General features: G+C 40.8%; 4 protein-coding genes across 5 annotated transcripts in view; 1 reads left to right on the plus strand and 3 right to left on the minus strand.

The window, feature by feature from the left end:
• LOC114565849 (sodium channel protein type 4 subunit alpha B-like) overlaps window positions 1-1,403 on the minus strand; it is a 47,325-nt gene extending 45,922 nt beyond the window's left edge. Inside the window, 2 exon segments of the mRNA XM_028594135.1 lie at window positions 814-945; window positions 1,053-1,403. The gene's annotated coding sequence lies outside the window, so the exon portion shown is untranslated.
• Window positions 1,404-3,376: 1,973 nt separating this feature from the next.
• On the plus strand, window positions 3,377-12,045 carry LOC114564983 (WD repeat-containing protein 48). 2 transcript variants are annotated; one of them, XM_028592730.1, is made up of 18 exons: window positions 3,377-3,456; window positions 4,163-4,303; window positions 4,444-4,522; window positions 4,642-4,854; window positions 5,013-5,101; window positions 5,487-5,588; window positions 5,672-5,896; window positions 6,463-6,537; window positions 6,979-7,081; window positions 7,167-7,264; window positions 7,542-7,649; window positions 7,775-7,871; window positions 8,047-8,142; window positions 8,344-8,449; window positions 8,617-8,704; window positions 9,905-9,981; window positions 10,113-10,305; window positions 10,411-12,045. In XM_028592730.1, the coding sequence occupies exons 1-18, from the start codon at window positions 3,409-3,411 to the stop codon at window positions 10,504-10,506; spliced, it is 2,034 nt and encodes a 677-aa protein (XP_028448531.1). In that variant the 5' UTR covers window positions 3,377-3,408; the 3' UTR covers window positions 10,507-12,045. The 2 variants fall into 2 exon arrangements, with proteins under 2 accessions (XP_028448531.1, XP_028448532.1); XM_028592731.1 differs by having other exon boundaries at window positions 4,447-4,522.
• Window positions 11,781-17,187, minus strand: gorasp1a (golgi reassembly stacking protein 1a). The gene is made up of 9 exons (XM_028592732.1): window positions 16,984-17,187; window positions 16,113-16,193; window positions 15,760-15,963; window positions 15,544-15,630; window positions 15,291-15,421; window positions 14,817-14,949; window positions 14,576-14,684; window positions 14,317-14,460; window positions 11,781-14,214 (listed from the first exon to the last, which is right to left on the minus strand). Exons 1-9 carry the CDS (start codon window positions 17,044-17,046, stop codon window positions 13,733-13,735), a joined length of 1,434 nt encoding a protein of 477 aa, XP_028448533.1. The 5' UTR covers window positions 17,047-17,187; the 3' UTR covers window positions 11,781-13,732.
• Window positions 17,188-18,082: 895 nt separating this feature from the next.
• On the minus strand, window positions 18,083-25,762 carry LOC114565347 (cysteine/serine-rich nuclear protein 1). Its single transcript, XM_028593341.1, has 5 exons — window positions 25,622-25,762; window positions 22,847-23,058; window positions 20,911-21,173; window positions 20,529-20,831; window positions 18,083-19,613 (listed from the first exon to the last, which is right to left on the minus strand). Exons 2-5 carry the CDS (start codon window positions 23,016-23,018, stop codon window positions 18,621-18,623), a joined length of 1,731 nt encoding a protein of 576 aa, XP_028449142.1. The 5' UTR covers window positions 23,019-23,058; window positions 25,622-25,762; the 3' UTR covers window positions 18,083-18,620.
• Window positions 25,763-25,969: the final 207 nt, after the last annotated feature.

Consider the following 25,969-nt stretch of genomic DNA (forward strand, 5'->3'; position numbering starts at 1 on the left):
ACATAGCTTAAATACGTAGGTTACAGTAAGTATAGACCTACAAAATGAGACAGCGGTGAAATTTGTTACCATGAGTGATGAACTGATGGCAATTACTTTTATGACCTCTGCTGTTTCAGACATATCCGTTCTTATGCTTAACTGAATCCCACTCTAAAAACAGGGCAAATCTTAAAACTAATCTTGACTTACATCAGCCACATTGGAAAAGAAGGTGAAAGTGCCAGATGTCACCAAAAGAGAAAAATGGATCTCAAATGTGAAACCACTGCCTCACATAACATTATGTAATGTGTCACAAAAGCCATGGGACACTCAATTTAGCACTAGAAATATACATCATCCCTGTATTATAACAGATTTTGCCACAGTGAGAGATAATTAAAGTGAATAATTTATAATTAAGTATAGTAAGTACTTAAAGTAAGTATACGCCTTTAGGGCTTAACAGGGACCATTAAAAACATTAAATATTACATTTATATTTTGCATTATGCACTTTCTGGTACTTTTTTTTAATATAGGCTAATGTATAAGTATAGGCCTATTGTTTTAAATACAGATTGACCATGAATCCAGATTAATAATAATTAGGCTATAATTTGTTTTAATTATTATTATTTTCATTGTATTGAAGTTTTCCATCATAACTCGAAGAAAGCAAAGAAAGGCAGATGAGCAAATTGTTAACAAATGATGTTGAGCATATTTACTCTTTAAGAAGTAATTCACCTTTTCTGTCCGTGTGGCCGCAACATGAGTGCATGCTCAATATTAATTCCAGAAATCAAAAAATAAATCTTACATACTTACATATGAAACTCTGAGATTTACAGCATGATTTCCAGAGTTAAGTTCTTCGGGGTTTAGAAGAAGGAACAGCCAAACTCTCTGCGCAAAATCCATGTCTTCTTCTCAAGGTTTATTCTTCATGATGGGCCAAAACTCAAATCCAACAGGACAACAAAAAAAAAAAAAAGTGCGTCTTATCACCACAATCCAAAGTTTAGCGAACAAAACTGATTCTAGACAAATGGCAGTCGTTTAATCACCTTGTGTTGGGCATTTTGAAACCTATCACAGGTGCGACGAGAAAGTTGTCCCCTTCCCTTCCATCCGAGTGGCTCTTCTGTATTCATCCCACAGAGGAAAGGTCCCGAGCCGCCGAGCGTGGAGAGGATGCTGCGCTGTCTTCAGCAGCTGCGCAGCGGCGGGAGAGGCGCACCTCGATTTGCCCTTGAGCAAGAGCATGAGGGAGGGAGGACGCTGCTGGACCACAGCAGGAGATTACCGCTACATGTCACAGTCAAATGTGACAGATATACAGAAAGAGAGCTGGCAGTTTTACCGCATCACCAAATCGCAACAACAACAAAAACCATATAAGGACACAGTGAAAGGGAAACTTGAACTTTGTTAACCCAGCGTTCTGTGCGAGAATGACTTCCAGAAATGGGCTTAAATAAAATAGACCGCTTTAATTTTCCTAATCTGTAGGCTATGTGGTATAGGCGGTCTATACCTTTATTGTAAACATTAGAAAGGCATAACTAAATGTCAGCAAGTTTGGGAGGATATGGACGAAATGTAAGCTATTGTTTTCTGAAAGTATGAACTTTGACTTTGATCACAAAATAGGGCATGGCTATTTCATGTTGCATTTACCCATTTGATTTAACATGCAGTTCAGAGACAGACCGCCGTGTGCAGCAACAACTGATTTCACTGTCAACCACAGAGAGGAATTCATCAATAAAAACCAGCTGCTGTCAGCTTGATTTGGAATCAAAAACCGGTTGCACTTGAATGAACCGTAAAAATACATGGTTTAACAAGCTGTCAGCATTTTTATTGTGTGTTTCCAAAGGGCTGAGGGGTGGTGGTTTTGGATGACTTAGCAGTGTAGCCCACGCCTACAGTGCTGGTCTCTTAATGCGCCCTCTAGTGGCCAATAATAGACTTTCTATGAATAGGTATAGGTCTGGGAGGGAGAAGCAGTGTGTTAGGGTTGCACAATTAATCGCAATTTTATCAAAATCGCAATATGGACTAGCGCAATAGGCCTATCCAAATCGCAATATTTGTTAAAGGCAAAATATGTGTCAAACTATTCTGACTTAAGTATTGTGGTGCTGCAGATACATCCCCGCCTATGAATCGTATCCTAAAGACTAAAGAAAAAAAATCTTTGTTTGGTACAGATCCTCGCAAAAAAATATTTTTTTTCAAATTTTAATATTTTTCAATGAAAATGGGAATAATGATACAAAAAAAGATTATTATTGTGAATCATATTGCAATATAAGTCAAAATAATCTAAATTAGATATTTTCCTCATATCGTGCAACCCAAGTTCTCAAAGTCAAGACTGGTTGGAAATTTTAGCAACCTGGAGAAGTTTACCTAGTTCTACTGTACAATTGAAAATGTAGGCCTACACATTCTAAAGCAGATTCTTGTATTTTTAGACTCATATTATCCCACTGGGACTCTGTATTTCTCAGCATTATTGTACATGGTGTAAAGAGGGATTACAGAAAGCATTCAGACTTTCATGTTGGGAAATAAAATGATTGATTTTGACTCATGACTTCAGTATTCCTGGATATCAATATCTAATATTTATATTCTGACAGGAGGGCTACAATGAGGCACACGATTTTATTTATGCACAACTATGTTGTGTAACCCATAGGCTACTCATGGTATAAAAGAGACCATATGAGAAATTATCCTCTGATATATTCTAAACTGTTCTTTAACAGATTAAAAGCCTACTTGGTGTTTGTCTGCCTGCGTGTGTCTGACTTTGCTTGTCAGGGGCAGGTTTAGCACTGATGGTGATAAAAGAAGCACCATGATGATGGTATTTTGTAAGATATCTGAGAGTAGGCTAGGCTAGGCCTATATGCTAGAATGCAATTAAACATCATAGTATAGCAATTAGGGGCCCTTTTAGTTAGGGGCCCCATTCAGATGCCTACCTCTTAATGCCGTGTTAAGAAGCCTTTTATATTCTTATTAACTTATGTCTCTTTGTTTGGTACAGATCCTATAACATGATACAAAAAGAGACAACCCAAGCCCCCAGAAGTCAAGACTGGTTGGGTTTTTAGCAACCTGGGAGCCCCTTACCTTTACTGTACAATTGATGTAACACATTCTAAAGCCTTGTATTTTTAGACTCACTTGGTCTCTATTTCCTCAGCATCTGTATCTAATATTTATATTCTGACAGGAGGGCTACAATGAGGCACACGATTTTATTTATGCACAACTATCCAGGCCCTTCCTACAGTGAAACGAGAAGACAGTGTGAAAACCACATTACCCATAAAGCTCAGGTGCATATGTTTTCTTTTTTTTGTCCGGATGTGGCATCACATGAATTGACTGTCAACATGCAAGATGGCCACGCATCACAGGCAAAATGCTGCTGGGCGGAGAAAAGTACAGGTAAATTATGATAGTTGCATTATTGCTAAGTGTATGTCAACGGCAACATTATAGTATCAATCCTTAAAAAGTTTTTCACGGATACTTGACGGGCAGCAAAACCCGCCCGCAAAAGGCAGTGTTGCTGTTATGAGTCATGACTCAAGCCGACTAACCTAGCTAGCTTAGCTTACGTTAGTTGTTAGCATCTTCTGCGCACGCTGACATCTAAATGATTACATGTTTTGTAAACAATTATCATATAAGTACGTGTTATATACATTATAACATAACTACCAAGGTCGTCAATAAACACAAATGAGTCTTGCTCTGTCTTAGCTGCATGTTTATGCTGTTACGGTGTTGACGGTAGCTGTATTTGGGCTCGGTCTAATTGCTGGGGAACTACGTGTCTCGGTGTATCTGTCGTGCATCCCTGCCAGTGTATTAAATTGCTACCAAATCAAAGCACCTTATATAAGTACTGAATTTGTCCATTGTCATAAATGTCTCAATGGGCAATTATTTCCCAATATATGTGTAATTTAGCTTGCCTATATGTTTCTTTAGCTCATGCATGTCCTTACGTGCGAGAGCATGAAACTCAACCGTTAGCGCGTTGAAGCATCGGAATGTGCACAAGGAAGTGGGTGTGCTGTGGGAAAAGTCAGAAGTGGTCGAGATAGGAGGCTGACCTTTAGTGCTCACGTTGCTCTTTGTGTTTCAGGTGTCCTATGTCATTAGAGATGAGGTGGAGAAGTACAACCGAAATGGGGTGAATGCACTCCAGCTGGACCCTGCGCTGAACCGGCTCTTCACTGCTGGAAGAGACTCTATCATCCGGATATGGAGTGTCTACCAGCATAAAGTAGGGCTTCCTAGATTCTTAATCTATATTCTGAAATTACACTTGCAATGTGATTAGGCAGCAGTGTTATCACATGCATACTTTTTTCTTCATATTCTCAATAGTCGAAGTGTCTTAATTTATTTTCTCTTTCATTGTAGCAGGACCCATACATTGCCTCGATGGAGCATCACACAGACTGGGTTAATGACATAGTTCTCTGTTGCAATGGCAAAACATGTGAGTGTGATTACTAGTGGCTATTTTAATTAAGGGTTGATGCATTGTTTAGCACTGCATTTTTATTCTACTATTCTGGCTGACTGATCTGACACATATTCACTGTCTTCTATTTTCAGTGATATCCGCCTCATCAGACACCACAGTCAAAGTATGGAATGCGCATAAAGGCTTCTGTATGTCAACGTTACGAACGCACAAGGACTATGTGAAAGCTCTGGCCTACGCTAAGGACAAGGAGCTTGTGGCATCAGCAGGTCTGGATCGGCAGATCTTTCTTTGGGATGTGAACACACTAACAGCACTCACTGCTTCCAACAACACTGTCACCAGTAAGTACTGTTTGTTTCTGTGTGACAGTTGTGCCCAATTCTGTCCAATACATACTGTACTTTTGAGTATTGTGCATTTGTACTGTTGTGTAATGGCTGATATGTTTCTCTGGGAGATATTCCGTACTTGTGAATTCACTATAATCCATGTCCAACAGCCTCATCTCTCAGTGGGAACAAGGACTCTATCTACAGTCTGGCTATGAACCAGATGGGCACAGTCATTGTATCTGGATCCACAGAAAAGGTTTGGGTTTCCAGCAGCGTTACACATGCATACAATTAGTTCAATGAAACTAAATTAAAACACTGATTATTTCACCTGTCATGCTAACATCTTATCTGGAATTTTTATTCAATTCTTAACCTGAAACTAGGTTGTAATGTACTGCACTTGCCATTTGCCCATCCCTTCTATTGAGATGTTCATAAGATGTGTATGATATATTGTGTGGACATTAAATGTTTACCAACCGGGATTACAGGAGGTGTTCAGTACTTTGAAACCATGTGAATGATTTAATTGAACTGTTGCCTTACTATGTTTAGTCACAGTAATCTGTTTCTAGTGTGCATGTAAATGTAGTGACAAAAGGTGCCCATCTTCACTCGCTCCTCTTTTCTTTCTTTAGGTTCTGAGAGTTTGGGATCCTCGAACATGTGCAAAACTGATGAAGCTAAAAGGCCACACAGACAACGTCAAGTCGTTGCTGCTGAATCGAGATGGCACTCAAGTGAGTCAAGATATCTGAATTATTCAGTGGTGGCAGCTGTTAAACAGAGGAACTTTAAAATCTAAACTTGCTGTCCTCCACAGTGCCTGTCGGGCAGTTCAGATGGCACTATCCGCTTGTGGTCACTCGGCCAGCAGAGGTGCATCGCCACCTACCGGGTGCACGATGAAGGGGTCTGGGCCCTGCAGGTTAATGAGGCCTTTACACACGTCTACTCTGGAGGCAGAGACAAAAAGATCTACTGCACTGACCTACGTAACCCAGACATCCGTGTGCTCATCTGTGAGGAGAAGGCTCCGGTGCTCAAAGTAAGAAGCAAGTACACTTTAATCTGGAACACATTTTCTGTTGTGCAGTAATGGTGTAATTCTGTGACCCACTACAGTATTTAATGGACAAGTTTAAAATGAAATAATTTTCTGGGATTTTTCTGACTTTTCATTTGAAAAGTTTATTATTGAGCAATGCAGGTCTCTTGTCTCAAATGCTGACCATTGTTTTCACCTGGTGTCTGCTTGCAGTGTAGATGTAAATACTGGGTGTAGTACTTTGTTTTTTTCATTTGACCTGCGATTGGTGTTTCTATTGCATGCAGTACAGTACATTTTACTTTGCTCACTGTCTTAACCAGAAAAAAAACCCTAAGAAGAATGTCACATGCATGATTTGCATGTGAACCTCAAAGCATGTTAATGCTTTTTTTTTCTGTGCAGTGACAGCTCTTATTTTAAGAACGTTGTACTATGTATGTATTTCTTAAAAGGCAAAAAGAAGAATGATGATTAATGGCTCTGTATTCTTCTCAGTCATTCCCGTGCTCATAGCTAACCATTTGGAGTCATTCAACCTTTTTCTGTCTTTGTTATTTGCTCAGATGGAGCTGGACAGATCTGCTGACCCACCTCCAGCAATCTGGGTCTCCACCACCAAGTCATCCGTTAATAAATGGGTAAGCATGCATGACACCTCTGAGATCAGTGGTCGACTGTCAGCATAACTGTGGAATACAGTGTAGATAGACTTGTGCATGTGGCCACGCCTAATTCTGTAGTAATCCTCCTGTAATTTGTGAAAGAATTTAAACCAGCTTTGTGATGATGTGGGTGATGCACAAAAGATAATTGCATTACATTAATCGCCGCTATTGCTACAAAGGAGAGTTAGGAAGCGATTATAGAAATCGTGTGTGTGTGTGTGTGTGTGTGTGTGTGTGTGTGTGTGTGTGTGTGTGTGTGTGTGTGTGTGTGTGTGTGTGTGTGTGTGTGTGTGTGTGTGTGTGTGTGTGTGTGTGTGTGTGTGTGTGTGTGTGTGTGTGTGTGTGTGTGTGTGTGTGTGTGTGTGTGTGTGTGTGTGTGTGTGTGTGTGTGTGTGTGTGTGTGTGTGTGTGTAGTCTCTAAAGGGAATGCACAACTTCCGGTCATCAGGGGAGTATGACAATGACTGCACTACCCCTCTGACACCACTGTGCACTCAGCCAGAACAAGTCATCAAGGGTAAACATGTTCATTTATCTACAGTGTTTTCTATTTACTTCTCCTGGGCATTCCGTGAGGGTAAAATTCTGTGTTGCGTTTTCAGGAGGTGCCAGTATCATACAGTGCCACATTCTGAATGACAAGAGACACATACTCACCAAAGATACCAACAACAATGTGGCTTTCTGGGATGTCCTGAAGGTACACTCCCAAGTTATTTCTAAGTATGTTAGAGTGTGATTGCATCTGCTGTTCCTTCGTCCAAGCCATAGTGAATCTAGTGGTTCAAATTGTGTTCTAACAAATCACACCACAGCCCAACCCAGAAGAGGTCATGGTTATTTGTTGCTCACTGGCTCTAATGAGCCTCTACCCATGAAATGAATCATTACAGATAAAAGCCTGATGAGCCTGGTGTGAACTCGTTCCTGGTTATACCTGTGGTTTGAATTGACTTTATCTATATTTTTACCTTCAGGCTTGCAAGGGTGAAGACTTGGGGAAAGTGGAGTTCGATGAAGAGATTAAAAAGCGCTTCAAAATGGTCTATGTGCCAAACTGGTTCTCTGTTGATCTGAAAACTGGGGTGAGTCACAAATCTGGTAATACAAGAGCTTCTCATCTGTCTCAGCAGCTGCGACTTTTCCCTTACCCTGGTTAGTTGTCTCATAGTTCTGTGCTCATATTCTTTTTTTTTTTTTTATTAAATAGATGCTCACTATCACATTAGATGAGAGCGACTGCTTCGCGGCCTGGGTGTCTGCAAAGGATGCTGGGTTTTCAAGTTCTGATGGATCCGACCCAAAGTGTAAGATATCTGACCTGGTTCAACTATATATATATATATATATATATATATATATATATATATATATATATATATATATATATATAAATATAAATAAAAAAAAATAAAATAAATAAAAAAACTTAAAATAATGCAGAACTGAAGCTAACTTAATTTTGCCCCTTCGTCTCTTCAGTGAACCTGGGTGGACTGCTGCTTCAGGCTCTGTTGGAGTTCTGGCCCAGAACTCGCATCAACCCCATGGACGAGGAAGAGAACGAGGTGAACCACGGTAAGGAGGCGGCCCGACTATCCACCCGGTGCCAAATCATTATGAAAACGGATCAACCAGACCTGTGTGTGTATTCAATGTTCCACTTGTCATTGTATCCTCCGAGCTGCACGCCCGGCATCATTTGCTGTCGGCAAGTGGTGGGTCTCCTAAGCCTCATTCAGTTTGACTTACAGTAGGATTGTGTTCTTGTGCCCACAGTGAATGGAGAGCAGGAGAACAGGGTCCAGAAAGGAAATGGATATTTCCAAGTGCCACCACACACGCCAGTCATCTTTGGGGAAGCCGGAGGCAGAACTCTATTTAGGTAATGTTCCACTGACATCCTTATCAACACAGGTTAAATGTTAACTCGGAAAGCTGCAGTGTGCTCTGTAATGTCATCGTGTGTCAGCCGTTTATAGTTGTCTTCAACAGAAGTGTTAATAGTTGACTATTGCACCTCTGCATTGCTCCTGATGTGCTGTGTTGCAGGTTGCTATGTAGGGATTCAGGTGGAGAGACTGAATCGATGCTGCTGAACGAGACGGTTCCACAGTGGGTTATTGATATAACTGTAGATGTGAGTACAATCATGTTTCCATCTTTATTTGACTTAAAATGTAATCAAATAAAACAAAGCCATCAGGATTACAGGTTAAATAGACTATAAATAAAAATGTGTGGAGACTCATGTGACTTTGTATGCGCATGTGCACCGTATACATGTTGGTATGTGGCTAAAGCTCTTTCATTCAGAGAAACAAACAAAATACATTTTTGTCAATGTGACACTGGTGGTTCCGAACTCACAGTCACTTGCAGACCACTGATTGGTCAGAGATAATCGTCACTAGCGCGTCACGGGACATCCTGCACTAACCTGCAGTTTTTAAATAGCTAAGCTACCGTCAATAGCAAGTTTTTTTTATTCATGCCCCGGATTTTTTTTTAAATGGCAGCCCTGCAAAACTATGCCGACAAAGTGCAGACGTTCCTTTGGTTGCCGATGAAAGGAGTTTCACATGGCGGTGCTATGGCAATAAGCCGAGAATGCTGTGGGTACTATCCGTAGCGGGAGCAGTAAACGCAACATAAGTGTCTCAGTATGCTGGGACAGTGAGTTAGGCCGGCTACACACTGCCTGCGTGGCGTTTGTTGTCAGCTGCGTGGATTTTTCTATGTCTTTGCACACCAGAAACTCGTCTGACGCGGCGCTGCTGCTAGCCTTGTCTGTACACATGTATGTTTCCTATTGATTACTGCACTCAAGCAGTAGTATACTTCATGTTAAACATAAATATAAGACAACATCGGCAGTATTAACGACAAAATAGGCTACAGAATATTTTATTTTGTATTGACTTTTTTTATAATTACATTCATATCTGCATTTATGTCAACCTAGAGACTTTCAAACATCAAAATGTAATTTATTAATATGTATTTGTGTCTAAATGACATGTAAACATCTTTTCCTATTCTATTTTGCCTGGAAAAGCTTCCAACATGCTTGCATGTCGCGTGAAAAATAGGCGTTGGTTCTATTTCTAGCAAGCACGCGTTTTCCCGCGCCTGAGACGTGCGTGTCACGCAGGCAGTGTGAAAGCTCTAACCTGTTAACAGGGGAGCTGAAATAAAAACTAAGTTGAAAGGCTAAGTCACGGTGTTCTTCACAGGAGTAAATGTTCAGCAGCTCTACAATACAGCATGTGCACTAACAGTTTGCCTCATTATTTGATGTGATTGATTTGCATGCATTGTCTCTCCTCTTCTATTCCAGAAAAATATGCCCAAGTTCAACAAAATCCCGTTCTACCTCCAGCCCCATTCTTCCTCTGGTGCAAAAACTCTAAAGAAGTAATTTTCTTTTCTTCTCTGGGATTGTGGTTCCTTTTGATTATGTGATGCAGTGAGAAGGGAAACCAGCACATCTGTACAGACATGCTGTGTTTGATGAGAGCTGATTTGACCGGCTGTGTGTTCCGCAGGGACCGTCTCTCGGCCAGTGACATGCTCCAGGTGAGGAAGGTGATGGAGCACGTTTATGAGAAGATCATCAACCTGGACAACGAGTCACAGACCACCAGCTCCTCAACCAACGATAAGCCGGGGGAGCAGGAGAAGGAGGAGGACATGGCAATGCTAGCCGAGGAGAAGATCGAACTAATGTGTCAAGACCAGGTGGGCACGATGTCTTTGCCTGTACATTCTGACATGAGTACATCTTGTGCATCCTCAAGTCATTATACATTGTATTAACATTATTATTTTATATATTCCAACCAGGTGCTAGATCCCAACATGGACCTGCGAACAGTTAAACATTTTATCTGGAAGAGCGGAGGGGACTTGACGCTTCACTATAGGCAGAAGTCCACGTGAAAATCCTAATTTTTAAAACAAGAACTCTTTGTCATTTGCCAATCACCACCCACCTCTGACATGTAGTACCCTAAACCCTATTGTGTGGTCAGGAGTCACGGTATCAATGAGAATCCAGTAAAATTTGTGAGGACTCATGGTGTATCATAGGGAACAGGCCGGAGCAGCCAGGACACCTGGGAGAGAAGTGGTCCGTAGTTTCTTCTGTTGTTGTTTTCGGTTTGAAGAAAGGACTTTGTTTCTCCAGCGCTCACCAATTTCTTTTTCTTTTGACTGCTGTTTGTTCTTTCCTTCTGATTTGGCGTTTTTATTTTGAAGCGACTGAAGTTACAGTACTTGTGTCTGAGCGTGTGTGTGTATATGCACATGGATGTAGTAGACTTGTTTGTTCGTTCTAGTACATTCCAGAAACGGTCTTTGTTCTACAAACACTTCACACCCGTCTCAGCAGTTTAGGAGTGCACTTGGACTCTGGGTGGCGTCAGCAGTCCCTCAAAGCAATCCTCCTCTGTTCTTCTGTCATCTTAACTTGAACTTAACCTTAACTTAGACACGGAATTATTGCAGAGCCTGAACCTCATTGACAGAAGCGCTTGTCTTTGTCAATTATTTTAGCTGTTCTCAATGGACTGAATGTTTTTTTTTTTTTTTTTTTAAATATACGTACATTTTTGATTTAAGTGATTGTTTTCTTTTGGTTTTGCAGCTGTTTTTATTTTGTTGTTGTACAGTTTACTTAAAACCAACAGTTATTTTTTTCCAAATCCCTGGAGCACATTCATGAAGGTAATTTGACTTGATGTTAAAAATGACATTTGTTGCATTTTACTCTTTAAGAATGCTAGTAGTTATCCAAGTCATCTTAGCAATCGGGAAATTATATATAAAGGTATATATCTTTAATAACTCATGCTTGCCACTCTGCGCTTGGGTCATGAGCAGTGACTTTGATGACAGTGAGGGCTGTTCCTAATGTATATTTCATTTAGATTTAATAGGAGTTCAATCAAACAAGAATATAACTTGAAGGGGAATCTCATTCAAGAGAATATGACTTTTCAACCACTGTGGGGAATTTACCTAACTAAAATAAATAGTAATACCCATTTCTCTCTTTGTGTCACCAAGCAGAACAACCGATCTTTTCAGTGTAAATTTTCTAAAGTTAATTTTGCCATCAAAGAGTGTGTGTAACGCCATAGTGGGAACGCATCGAGTGAGCTCTAACTGGCCAAGAACATGACGGGTACCATAATTAGACACTGCAACACCCCTCCTTGTAATAATTTGTGAAATATGTATATTTTAGGCATTCAAATAAATGAATTGGAATGGTTTAACATTGACAGATTTATGGGAATTATAAATGGATGTTTCTTGAGATGTAATGTGTTCAGCTGATGACTGTGAAAAACAAGGGACAATTTCTTTTCAAATCAAGTGATATGATTGTTTAACCATCAAAGATTCACCCATTTCACATTCATCAACAAATCCTGCACTCATTCCTAATAAAATGTACAATTAATTGATAAAATATCTGCAAAAATACTATACCTTATTTTACACACTTGCACCTACTTTGACAGTGAAAAACTATAAGAAGCCCCCTAAAAAGTTGGAAAACAATTACTCAACAGCAGCATCACTCTTATCAGACTTCTCACATACTGTATATGACATATCATCTATTGGCTTTAAACCTTACCTGTCTACCCACAGGCAGTACTTGTCTATTTTTGCATAGATTACAAAGTAAATATAGTGTTGAATTAAACATGGGGGACATAATTCCAGCGATACAAACAGTAAAAATTGTTTTCAAACACAGAATAAATCAAGTAAAAAGCCGAGTTTCAACCACAGGAACTTTTCCCCCAGAACTAGGGACCTTCCGAGGAACTCGTTGCGCCCGACCTCAGGAACCAGGATCTACATTTAGATCTGTGACATTTTTCTGGGCCTTTTTACCCCCCAAAAAGTCCCTGATCAGTAGGAACTACTTTCTGAAAGTACAGGAACCTTCAGGGGTAGGTTTTGCAGGGATGACCATCGCTGATTGGTCAAACACACACCGCATAGCTGCTTCAACTCACTGACCGCTTCATTCATAAAAAGGAGAAAGTACAGAGTGGAGAGCATTTCTCTTTGTATGATAACAATTTACTTTATGATAAAAGTAAATTTAGGCGTTGCTGCCGGCTTCCTCGAGTCATTTTTAAAAAAAGAGGTCGTGAGCCAGCGCGACTGAACTGCATTGGCTGCAGGGACGCTGGCTACGTCTCGAGTGAGCGAAGGTGAGAGAGCAGAAGAACGGAGCTGTGAAATACGAAATATTTGCTGATTGCTTGCTTTACTGTGGTTGCTTTCTAAAGCACAAATAAATAACCATGACTCAACTGATGATCTGGTAGAGACAGGCACTTGTTGTTTCATTCTCGAGGTGAGGGACTTTAAAAGACCCCAGATCCTTGTGTCGAAACCCGGCTTAAAAGATGATGTGTAAAACATATTGACCTCATCAAATGTGGGGTAAAAACCCGTACGGGACTTGTTTCACACAGCACAAATATTTCCTCATACCAACACTTAAAAATCCAATACATTGGCCATAAACTACTGTAAAAATGTCCTTCTCATAATCCTATAAGTAAGTTATTTTTAAAAGTCCTATTTTGGTAATCATTTGTTCTTTGAAACACAGACAACCGATGCAGCACTGCACCTCAAGATTGTGACGACTGATATGAACTGCCAACAGTCTGGTAGCTTCAAAAAAACGTGGATAGTGTAGTGGACATTAAGGTGCAGCTGAGCTTTGCTGTAGTAAATGTATGTGTTTGTCTTTGGAAGTGTTCAAGTATTTATCACATTAGTGTACTAGAAGCAAAGTCTTGTCACCCGTATAATCTAATTTTGCACCAAGCATGGAAAAATGATGACATTATAACCTTGGTGTACAAATTAGCAGTAACTTTCAATTCCCACACATTTAAAACAAATAGGATGGTCCTACAGTGTCTCAGTATTTTTCTACTTATATGCTAATGCTTTACCTGGATTCTGTAGTGTAACTAAACTGATGAAGGAGCCATACGCTTTTTGTAAGACTATCAGTATCTGTCTGTCCTGTAGTTCCTATAGTGTTTATTTATTTTTTTTTTTTTTTAAAAAGCCCCAGTGATTGTCAACTTCACTTTGCATTTTTGTACGGCCTGATACAAGCTTACTCAATAGGCGGCTCTTCTTCTGGTTCGTTCCCATCACTCTCGTGGCTGCAGTGGTGAGCGGGAGCCATATCTAGAGGCTCTGCAGGCTCCTCCGCTGGCCCTGCTGCATCCTCGATGGCCTGAGCAGGAGAATCGGCTGCCATCGGCTCATCGACAGCAGAGGACTGGAGGAGATCGACAGGAGATGGGCAGGGAGGGACTTCAGCTGGGACAGAGGGCTCAGCAGGAGACTCCAGGGACTCTATGGGAAGAGACAATTCACGCATAGGGGAACTCAGGCTATCGCTAGATTCACACAGAGAGCCAGGTAGGTCTGTAACCAGGTGAGATGGTTCAGCGGTTGTGACGCCTGAATCAGACAAAGTGTCAGTGGAAGCGAGAGCAGAGGTGAGGTCCATGGCTGCCTGGGAGCTCAGCTCTTGTGGCTCAGTCTGGCTGTCTGCTGACGACGAAAGTAGAACACTGTCCTCCAGCTCCTCTGTACAACAGGAAATACAAAATTTCAGCCTATGTTCCTTTTGCCAAATCTGTACATTAAAGCTCCGGGGCATTTGTATGAACTGCGGCTGTCCTCACTTACCAACACCAGAGATTTCCCCGTCCTTCTCCTCGTTCATAGCCAGTGCAGTGTTGGTCATGTCGATGGACGACATGGACAGATCCAGTCTGTCTGCCAAATCTGCAGGGTCAGGGTTCACCACTGCCCCTTCAGAGTCTGAGAAACCTGGAAATACAAACACAAGAGACTTTGCTGAGAAGATTTTTATGAACACAACTAGATGCAAAGGCGACAACAAATGTATCCTCATCCTCTAAAACCACTGCATAACTGAACTGACCAGGGTCCATGACCCTCCGGACGGGTGGAGGTAGAGGAGCTTCCTGGAGGGTGACCTGCTCCAGGTCTAACACATCTTCACTTTGACTTGAAGGTGCCACCAATGGTGCCTGAAAAACAGGTAACAGGAATAAGCTCTACCGCTACGAACAACATTTTAGAGACTAAACAATGAATCACTTGACTAAAAACATAACCAATAGATACCAGTCAATAATGACTAAATGTGGATTCAGATTTACCTCCATGAATCCATGGGTAGGCAGCTCTGGGGAGGGTTCGTCCTCGGGAACCGGATTGGGAGGCTTTGCCGTCAATACATCAGGATGCGCAGGGATTCGGTGCAAGTAGCCATAACCAATGCCACAACCCAAACTAAGAGCAAACATTTTTAAATGCTTCAAGACTATTCATACATTTTAAAACATAGAATGCTGTATAATCTGAAAAAAAAGCCTCATTGTAATTGAATGGCCAGCTGACTTTGAGTAAACTTACAATGGTTGATTTATTTGAATAAACTTTATACAATAGAAAAGAACTGATCTGCATGCACCTTTCTCTTCATATAGCATTTAAATGTAAAGTAGTGGATGTTACTTAGAATAGATAAAACAGTCCTAAGGCAAAAAGATGAACTGATTAAAGGTGAGATGCAGTGATATTCTTCAGTAAGTCACCCTGAATAACCCGTGTATCGGTGTATGGTCACGTACCTGCCCTCTCCGCCCCACGCTCCATTTGGTGTGACCACCACCTCTCTGCAGGCGTCCGTTTGTGTGTTGTACACCATCAGCTTCAGGGGCTTCCCTTCATGGGCCTCAATCAGCGAGAAGAAGTCTTCTGACTGGAAATCAGCAACTCTAAGTTAACTTTGATTCATCTTTCAAAGAGTTGTTTAAAAATCTGACAAACGTTTAGCAAATATATCAGAGCCAAATGTTAAAAATATGAATAGTATAGTCTTACATCTTGCAACACTTGATCTGCTCCGACAATGTAGTCACTGTGTGGCTGAAGCTCTGCCAATGCAGCAGGTGAACTGGGTTCCACATCCTACAAAAAAGCAATAGGTGTTAGCAAACTAAAGATGAAGCTTTAAAGGGGGTAATATGGGGAGCATAGAAGTTCAAATCAAAGTTAGGTCAGTTGGTTTTGGTTTTCCTAGTTCCTGAAGAAGCCCACCAGAATGTGCCAGACATTCTCATTGGCTCCTTGGTAGCTGCAGAAGCGAACACTGGCACCTAGCAGGCCCTGTCCTCCCCACAGGGTACTGGGCACCACCTCCAGCTCACGGACCCTTGTGGTTTTAGTGCTGTACACTTCCATCCTCACTGCTCTCTCCATGTTGGCTTTCAGAAGCTCCTTCAGCAGGTCATTTTCCTCATTCTAGTGAAAAGTAATGGGAGGAGTCAAACAAGTAGGAGTGCGAGGTAACTCTACTTATATGTTCCCATGTGTATCTGTTTGTTGATGACCAACCTGTAGTCAATGACTGGTGACTCAACTACTTACAAAAGGACAATCAATAAACTTACAAGTCTTTTGTTGTCCAGCGACAGAATGAAGTCAAAGAAGGGCTGCAGTCCGGCCATTTCTGCAGGGGAATTCGGCTGCACCTGTCAAAACCGAGCATTTTGATAACCTGTGGCACCTTTAAATACAATTGTGCTATTAGAATATTATTTGGGAATTATATTATGGATTAATATATATTGATTATTCAATTAATCGTTTAGTCTCCTTAAATTGCTTTTCCAAAACTCAAAAATAACAATACAATTTACAATCATATTAAACAGAGAGAATCAGCAAGCTTGGATCACGAAAATGTTCGAAATGGCATTTTTGCTTGATCTCTCTTGATCGATTTATCAGTTAACGGACTACTAATTTCAGCACTAATGAAATGTAACGTTAATGATGAGGCGTGTAAAGAGATTCATCAGAGGCCAGATAAATCCTCTTCTTTAAATTTGCCATCACGCTGAAAACCATTTGCTCTATATTAACGCTAGTCAAACCATTAGCTACTACTGTATGCTACTAGCTATTAACCACTATGATCAAACAAATCGCGCTAGGCACTGTAATAGCTCAATGGACTGTTGGAATACTTTATTTGAGACAAGGCACTAACCTGAATTAAAGCTTATTTATTACATAATTCCCGTTACACAAGTAAGTAGAAGTTTCTGTTGCATTGTGTCAACTTGAAATAACAAGAGGTGATGTTAAACAGTGCCAGCTCATCACGTTTGACCGGTGGGTCTGCAGCAACTACTTAGCTAGCTAGCTAGCTAAGTATTTGCTAGCTAGCTAGCTAGCTGTCTGTTAGCATACAGTGACATTAAAAGCTGCTGTACAAGCTGTCCACATTCGAAGAAAGCTGAATAATTGTAGCCTTACGCCGTGCACATGGTATCCATAGGTTCCTCCTTCGGATACTTCTGAACTCTGTGATAAACCCATTTCTGTCAGGAACTTTCAAATATTAGCTGAAATCAGAAAATAACTACTGTCTGAGAATTATTACGGTTGACAGCCAACGGCCATCTTGTTTGCAGTCCAAAACAATCGAACATCGCTGGTATCGACGTATCGACCGCAGACTCAAACGCACACACAGCGCACGCGCACACCGCATACTGTTTTAGTATTCTGTTACAGCGCCTATTGACATTGTGCTAATGAAGCCACTACTAACATAACATGATAAAAAAAAATGTGTATGTAACGAAGTAATGGTGATACAAAGGACTTAAACGTGATATTTTCATATAATTTATATATAGGTTTAATCAGGGGCGTATATATTGACAGTGGTGGGGGGAGGGGAGGCTGGGGCGTGGAGAAAGTCATGATTTTAACTTTTTGTGAGATAGTCAGTAGCAATCTAAAAAAATATTCAATAATTGTCTTTGGTATTTTTTTCATATATAGATATACAATGATGATTGCTGGGTAATATGTATGTTGATGTTGTCCAATGCCAAGTCTCTACTTGATATATCAAATAGAGACTTGGCATATATGGTGCAGTCAATCCTTTCAAACAATAAAGCAGCAGTAATTAGCATGCACTAGGGCCCGTCCTGTGGGCCTGTCCCAGAAGTGCACTGGGGCTTATCGCAACATTACGCCAATGGGTTTATTAGTGGCAGTACATAAAAACCACCAGGACGTAGACCCTCAGACACTTTGACATGCCATTTTAAGGGCATTGAGGTCTTTTGCAGCAATTTGCTACCATTGGACTGAGTTAGATAGTTGAGATTGTACTAAATCAATTAATCATTTTAGTGTGTGATAACAGCAGTCAAAGGAAAACTTTAACTTTTCGGCTTTGCAATAGAAGAATCATAAACCACAGTCATACATCATTAAATCAATGTCAGTGTCATTATTATTATTATTGCTCCTATAACTTGATGCTTACCCAGTTTTGGTTTCTTCACATGTATGAATAGACAAAAATCACTCATTAAACACATCTGAAATCTGTGAATAAATTAATGCAAATGTTTTATTGTATTTCTCTAATACAGAAATATTCTAAACATATAGTTAAGCATATACGGGATAATCCACAATCAGTCAGGCAGTAGAAAATAATTCACAACTCCTAGGTTGAAATGGAAGAGTGTTATTTTTTTATTACTGCATGTACCAATGTGGATTATCCTACTTATACCATGGCAAGCTACCTGAAAATATGCATATTTTTGTTGAGGCCAATACTGTTTAAAATGGGAACTGTTTATTGCCTCTACCTTCATAACCTTTGTAATAAATAGGTTTTTACTTTAAACAACTTAACTTGCAATAAACAATAAGGCTGAATGTATAATATATTAATTACTCAAGTGGGGTTTCTCTGAAATAAAGGCAAACTTATTTTTAGGCAATAGAAAACATTCACATAGAAAAAAATATTTTATCAATCATTCTTTGTACGTTGAAATATTCTTACAAATACACAAAAGAAGTGCTTTATACATTTAATTATCTTACACTGTTTCTTGTTATTTCACTAGACTGCCTTGCTATAAAAGCTGGGTGTTGCTGACTGCATAACCCTGCTCTGGGCCTGGCTCAGTCAGGCCGATCAGAGACTCTAGTAGGTAGGTGCTCGACTCGTACTGTGGCAAATTAACAGAGCTGAACAGCTGGAGGTGGCAAAAGCTGTCTGGGTGTCTGTGTACTTTGAAAGAACTGTGCAGAGGTCCAGAGGTGTAGTCACTGTCGAAGAACTCAATGTCAGAGTCAGAGGACAGACTCAGGTCCATGTACCTGCCGGAAAAATAGTCCACAGTGGGGGAGGGAGTGTTGGGGAAGCCCTCAAGAGAGTCACTGTCAAAGAAATCTCTAGCTTGGTTTGCATTCTCATCGAGGTAATCTGTCAGTGAGGTCCTGCTCATATTGTCTGTGAATGTGTTGGCTGTAAGTGGCCCCATACTGTCAGTAGGTGTGCTGTAAGTGGCAGAGTTGCTGCTGTGCTGCATTAGTGGTTCTCCTATGTGCCTCCGTTGGCTGCACGTAGAGTAGTTATCATTTTCAGAGTCACAGATGCTGAGGGCACGGGACAACCCTTCATTAACATCAGGGAGATTCTGACTCCCATTAACGCATCCTCCTGCATCAGAGTCAGAGGAGGAGCAACAGGATTCGGTCATGTCGCTGCTGCAGCTGTTCTCCTCCACTACCAACCGCTCTGGGGTGAAATGAAAGGGAGGTGTGGCAGGCATGGTGAGAGGAAGACCATCTTCCTCCATGGTGAACCCAAAGGGGCAGCTCTTGTCCTGTGCACTCTGCACCGGATGGGCCTCATCCTGGTCCACATACTGTTGAAGGTCATCTGGAAGTCCTGTCTGGTCCTCTTGGCAAAGTGTTTCATCTTGCAGTCGCCTCTCCAGTTCAAGTTTCATAACGGTGTGGAAATAATGAGTCTGCACACGTCTGGAGTTGAACTCAATGCGTCCCTGAGTGTTTCCACAGCCGTCCTTGGTGCAGCCACATGGGAAGTTGACGCGGTCCTCCTGTGTGTAAAAGACAGCAGAAAGAGAAAATCAGCACTATGGGTACTTAAATACAATACAGAGTATTGACACCAAGATCTCAAGTAAACAATCACTGAGAAACACGTGCAGGTAAAATGTGTTTTTAGTAATTAATTACATTACTATACTTTACTTATTTTCTTAAAAAAAAACAGGCTCATGATTGGCTACTTATTACAATATGTATTTTTATATAACACATTTTTGTGATAATCAATTGGGAAATTGTTAATGTATACAATAACAAGATAGGAATGTCTGTTTTTGGCTAATTGACAGTTAGATAAATGTAATGGATAAATGAAATAGTTGAAATAGTTAACATTAAAAGGGATACTTTGCCGCATTGAATCCAGCTCTGTGTCATCTTTGTGTGGGCAGTGCGTTTAGATGAATGATGTGTGGCTTCCCTCTGTGGTGCACGAAGCCCAGAGATCCGCCGAAAGAAGCGAAAAGACGCATTTCATCCGGCGGATCTCGGCAGACCGCTGCCCTGCTCAGCTGGGAGCTCCGTGCGCTGTGGCCCCTGAGGGAAGCCCCACACCATTCATCTGCACACACTGCCCACACTGTAAGGACACCAAGCTGATTTAAATAATTAACATATCTCTTTCACTAAAAGTAATGGAAATGGTTAAAATGGTTAACTAAAAGTAAATAGTGAAATTGCTTCAACACACGTTTGACGGACTCAAATGAGATGCTTCATTTGCTCAAACTAGAATTTTACAATCAAAGTTGTCCACATTTTAGATGCAAAAACAAAACATGAAACGCATTCACACGGCAAGACAAAATGTGCCAGTGCAAACTCGTCGTGTCCAAATCAGGTTTATAATTAGCCCTTATGCTGTTAGAGATTGAAGTAGTGTTTGTTTATGTATAGTGTCGTACCTGGCACTTGATTCCTGCCAGACTGCATGCGCACGTCTCTGGCTCACAAAAACCCTGGCAGTCACACCCACAGGCCTCCCTGGAGATACGCAGGGCATGAAGCTGCCTCTTCTCCTCCCTGTCTATGCGCTTCACCCCTGCTGCCTGGAGGAGAGCCTGCCGCTGTTTGGAGGAGTACGGCTGGAGGAAACCTCCATCCTCCAGCTCAGCATCACTGATGTGGATGTCATTGTCTTCATCTGGGATCTGATCCACCGTGAGCCTGTGTGCCTCTTTCTGGTCAATGGCCCCACTGGTGATCAACTGGAATCAGCACAACAGACAAAGTAAGAAGACGTGTAGACAAGCAATGCAAACTAATGGAGAAATGAAATGCACTCACTTTGTATTTCAATGCCTCGAACCTTTCTTTTCTCCGTCTTTCTCTGAGCCTCTCTCTGCGTCTGTTACGTCGCTCCAGTGCATGCTCTGCCACTGTGTATTTTTGAAAGGTGCTGTGCCTCTGCATCATGCCCAGGGTGGCACCTCCACGACTGGGCACACTGGTGAAGCCTTGGCAGCGTGGGAAACTGAACACCATCACTTGGTCAAAGCGCACGTTGCTCTGTGCACCTGCAAGCTTGGGCCTCTTCAGGATGGACCGCACTGCTCGTGTTAGAAAAAGACAAAGACATCGGAAAAAGTGAGACACCGTCAGGTCTAGTTTTGAAGTGAGCATCTGGTGCTATCATAACAACATTTTGTGAAACATGAGCACATCTGTCAGAGCAGTCCTGTTCTAGGCCCCTCATTATCAAGAGTAGAAAATCAGTCCTACATGGAGTGATGCATTTTTGGTCTTACTTTTTAGGAGTCGGAGTAAATGCATTTTAACAGCCTACTGAACTGTCCTAACCTGTTAGGAAACGCCAAGAGATGGCAGAAAGAGCTTAATGACAATGAGCTTAATTAAAAGATGATGTTTTGACAAAACCCAATACTTTTTGGTAATTTAAAGAGTCCTTAATGAGAGTGGACTAAAACTTTTATTTGATGGCAATCATGTTCCCCTGGATATCACCTGCTTAATGGTGATAAAGGATATCTTCAAAGTGTTGGACCCTTCTCTTCAGGCCAAATGCCAGGGCTCAACGTGATTACAACAGGTGGAATCTATTATTAGGTTTTAGTATTTTATATATTAATTTCAAATTATAATGGGGCTTTAATATATGAGAGCTATTTAATATTGTTGTTGTTTATTTCCAAAGACCCAATGATGTAACAGAAGTGATAATGACATGATTTTTCAATGATATTTTACCTATGTCTAACACTCCAAACCACAACTATCAGAAAAACTACTATAGGTTATAGTAATTTCTACTTTCTAAATGTTGTAAAACAGCGATGTCACACTCTCTCCTAGAAGTATTCCATCTTTTTGCTAAAAGTCAGTGTAGGAAGCTTCATAAAGTCCTTTTTTTGTCACAAATCCTAGAAAGAATTCCTGGACACTTGATAAAAACAGGCCCTGAACTTTGACACAGGCTTTTATTCTGTAGGTCTCTCAGTGGCCACTAGGTGACACACTACATGTGCTTCACTGCAGTGGCTTGGGTCAATAGTTAAGTAACATACTGTACATGTTAAGGGGAAATACCATGCAAAGGGTGTATTGCAGATCACCAGTAAAGAGAGGAAACAAGTAAACCAAGGTCTAACCCTGGAGGTTTACCAGAATACACTATTTCTGACAGTTTAGTCCTCAATATTCATCCGGTTACTGTTTGGTTTCAACAAATTGTCTAACCTTTACAAATAAATGGAGCTGAACTCTAGCTCCAAAAGTCAGTAAACAACTGAGACCAGCTGACTAAGCTCTTCTCAGCTGCTCTGTCTGTCTAAAAAACTCCACACTGGGGCACTTGGACTCAATTGTGACTTGGTAACATAATAACAAGCCTAAAACTTGTTATACATAAGGTGTTAGGCTGCACAACAACTGCAGAGTATTTTGCCACTTTGTGATATCTTAATAAGGCATTAGATATGACTTGTTTAAAGGGACCCTGCTATTCAAATTGATTCCACAACATCCTATTGCTCAGGCAAATGATCTTCTACCCAACCGGACAGACAGTCCAGAGGCGAGTCATTGTCACTGTGCATTATCTAGAACAGCCCTAAGCTTAGCATTTTCATATCGGGGCTGCTGCAGGCTGATAAGAGACACTCCTATAAAACACTGATGGGAAAAATAAATCCAGATAAGGAGGAGGTTTGCATTATTTGAAAGTGGGGAAAAAAACACAGTGGTCATTGGTTTGGAGACTTACAGGGTAAACCGGTGTGTGAAGGACTCTGAGTTGTGAAATCCTGGTTGTCAGAGGGGCCGCTCTCCCCATCAGACTCCCACTCGGAGGAGGCAGGGGAGGAGAAGGAGGACGGAGGAGAGGAGGAGGAGGAGTAGCAGGGATTGCCATCTACCTCTGCAAACTTTCTCTTCATGGTGCCTCTTATTGTTTGGCGGTAGTGGTTGATATAAATTCTGTGTGAACACAAAGAAAAAAGGCACATTGGTTTAAATATGTACCACACTGTGGTACATTAATAAATGCATAGATCAAGACCTTAAGAGAGAAACAAAACAAGTCATGCATTGTGTTGCTTCATCCAAAGAGCAAAGACATTCCTAACCCAGGAACATAAGACCAGAAGTTGTATAAATCAATGCATTAATAATGGAATAACAATTCACTAACACAGCAACAATGATGTGTTTCATTTTTTGTTTGAGAGTGCAAAAAAATGTACACAGTCAAATGATCTGTCTTTTGAAAATGACAGCTGGAGGAATGAGAGGTGTTTCCTGTTGAGAGCTGCTGGTCGAGCCGGTTTCAGGACACAAGTTGTTTAGGCTAATTTCATCTGGTGATTATCTTACAAATGGATGTTTCATAAGTGTACAAATATGCAAAACTGCAATCGTAGTTTCGCTTGCAAACCAGCTGAGCACTTATGTAAAAGTGAAAAAAGAAGCTCTTTTTCTTTCCCCCGCAGAGTAATTAACATTCCAATGATTCCTCAAGTTTTTTGAGAAGAATACGTGGAAACAGATCGTCCAATGGCTGCATGCTGAGGACTGGGGGGTGTAGTGTTTCAAGCGGCTGCTATTTATGGATGTGAACATGGAAAATAAGTCAAAACATGAATCACTTCAGGTTTACAAACATTAGCAGGGCTGTTCAAAGATACTGAGTAAAAGAAAAAAAGTAAAGTAAGTTCAAGTAAAGAAAAGCAGTTATTAGTCTTGTCCAACGTAGTCAGTTAGACAAGTTAAGTTAGCAGTATGTTTGTAGAAGCTGTTAAGTCATTTTTGGACACAATGGGAGCCTATGACATATTGGATGGCAAACTGCTATTTTGAGATTATTTTCAATGTCGATTCATCTGTCATTCATTTTCTCGATTAATCGATTAGTTGTTCAGTCTATAAAATGTCAAAACATTTTGAAAAATATGGATCAGTGTTTACCATAGCCCAAGATGAGGTCCTTAAATGTCTTGTCTTGTCCACAACTCAAAGATATTCAGTTTACGGCCATAGAGGATTGAAAAAAACTAGAGAATACCGTATTAACATTTAAGAAACTGGAATCAGATTTTTGTATCCTTTTTTTCATAAGAAATGACTCAAACCAATTATCAAAATAGTTGCCAATTATTTTAATAGTTAACAACTAATCGTTTAATCAATTCATCTTTGCAGCTCTAGTCCGTAAAATGTTAGAAAATAAAAAAAAATGCACATCACAATTTCTCTATAAAGCAATATTCAAATGTCTTGTTTAGTCTGAGCAATAATATAAAACCCCAAAGTATTCTGTTTAATATCATGGACATCTAAGAAAACCACAAAATATTCACATTTGCAAACGGAATATTCACTTCTGAAACTTGCACTCTTCTTCATTGCTCCAAACAATCAGAACTGTTTGACCTCAAGATGCTTTAAACTCCATCATAGTCCAGTAAGTGACAGTAATACAAGCAGCTGACCAGGATTTAGACTGACCTCCCCTCAAGTCCCAGAGAAAAGGGAACAGAGTGATCATCCTAAGCAGAGCCACTGAAAACAGAACAGCATGTGCTTTTACTAAATGAGAGAGTACACCAGGTAAAACAGTGACATGCTAATGTCCAGAGAAAGCAATGTAAACCACATTTGTCTGCACTGACAGACTGGACTCCTAACACACAGTAACACACACTCATTCTGAGTCAACACGCAAAAGGGCTTCCAAATGTCTGTAGTGACCAAATAGGTAAACCTGTGATGCTGTGTGTGTGTGTGTGTGTGTGTGTGTGTGTGTCAAAGTAAGCAACTTCCTGGATCCATCAACAAATAAGAGGTGTCTTGTGCCCTTACAATATTGTTGCTATACTCATATTCAGTATTTTAATGTACTGAAGTAGTTAAGAATAGGCTGCAGGCCACTGACACTACGCATAATACGTTCACAATAATATCATTATTGTTTTCAGGCACTTTAAATCCCTACAGGAATGTTGCGCGCATGTTCTACCGAGTTTTCATTGGAGGAGTGCAAGAGTCGTTTCCTGTTTGGCATAATAACAGTCATTAGGCAGCCGACCTTTTCACCCCTTGCGGAGACACTCAGCGATCATGTCAGCTACAATGACAACACTGTTCCCTCTGTCTTTACAGCAGAAACACCAGCAGCCACAGTCCCATTCAAACTAGAGCAAACTTCCTCTGCTGCCTCAGAGCTGACAGCACAGACAGAGTGGAGTCCGTGTCGTTGTGATAGGGAGTTTGTTTAAACAGTACTACTTCGGTAAGCTGTTTGAGTCTTCATGAAACAGTATTAACAGTAGAATTAACAGTAACGGTCCAGACATTTCACAGAATTAACGGGGCTACGTAGCCCATAACGTGTGAAATTTGTGAAACGTAGGGGTTATTCCATACACATAATACGAAGTGATAATCAGAAGAAGAAAAAAACTGGTCACTAAACCAGTAATGATAATTATAGAAACCCCACAGGAGTAAAACAGTGATTTCTTTTTATTCTTCAGTTACTCACCACAAAGTAAAATGCAGCATAATAACCGAAAAGGCTGAAATTGACACGAAGTTATGAGTCTTGTCTGCCATCCAGCCAGCTGTGCATTGTGTGACTGTCTGTCTATGTGATTGTGAAGCTAGACTGTAGTCCCAGTTTGAACCTATGGTGAACACGACTGGGACCCACCAAAGAGACGACGTTGAGATTGTGATAGCAAGATAGTGCAACCCCTGGAATCTCCTCAGACGTCACGCATGCGTGCTTCTGTCTGGATAGTGAGCAACTCCTTAATTAATGTACGTAGTAAGCCAATCATAAGCTATTAGTTAAAAGCTACATGATACTCCACCCCATGAAACAGTAACA

Source organism: Perca flavescens, chromosome 12, assembly GCF_004354835.1.
Source record: "Perca flavescens isolate YP-PL-M2 chromosome 12, PFLA_1.0, whole genome shotgun sequence".
Taxonomy (NCBI): domain Eukaryota; kingdom Metazoa; phylum Chordata; class Actinopteri; order Perciformes; family Percidae; genus Perca; species Perca flavescens.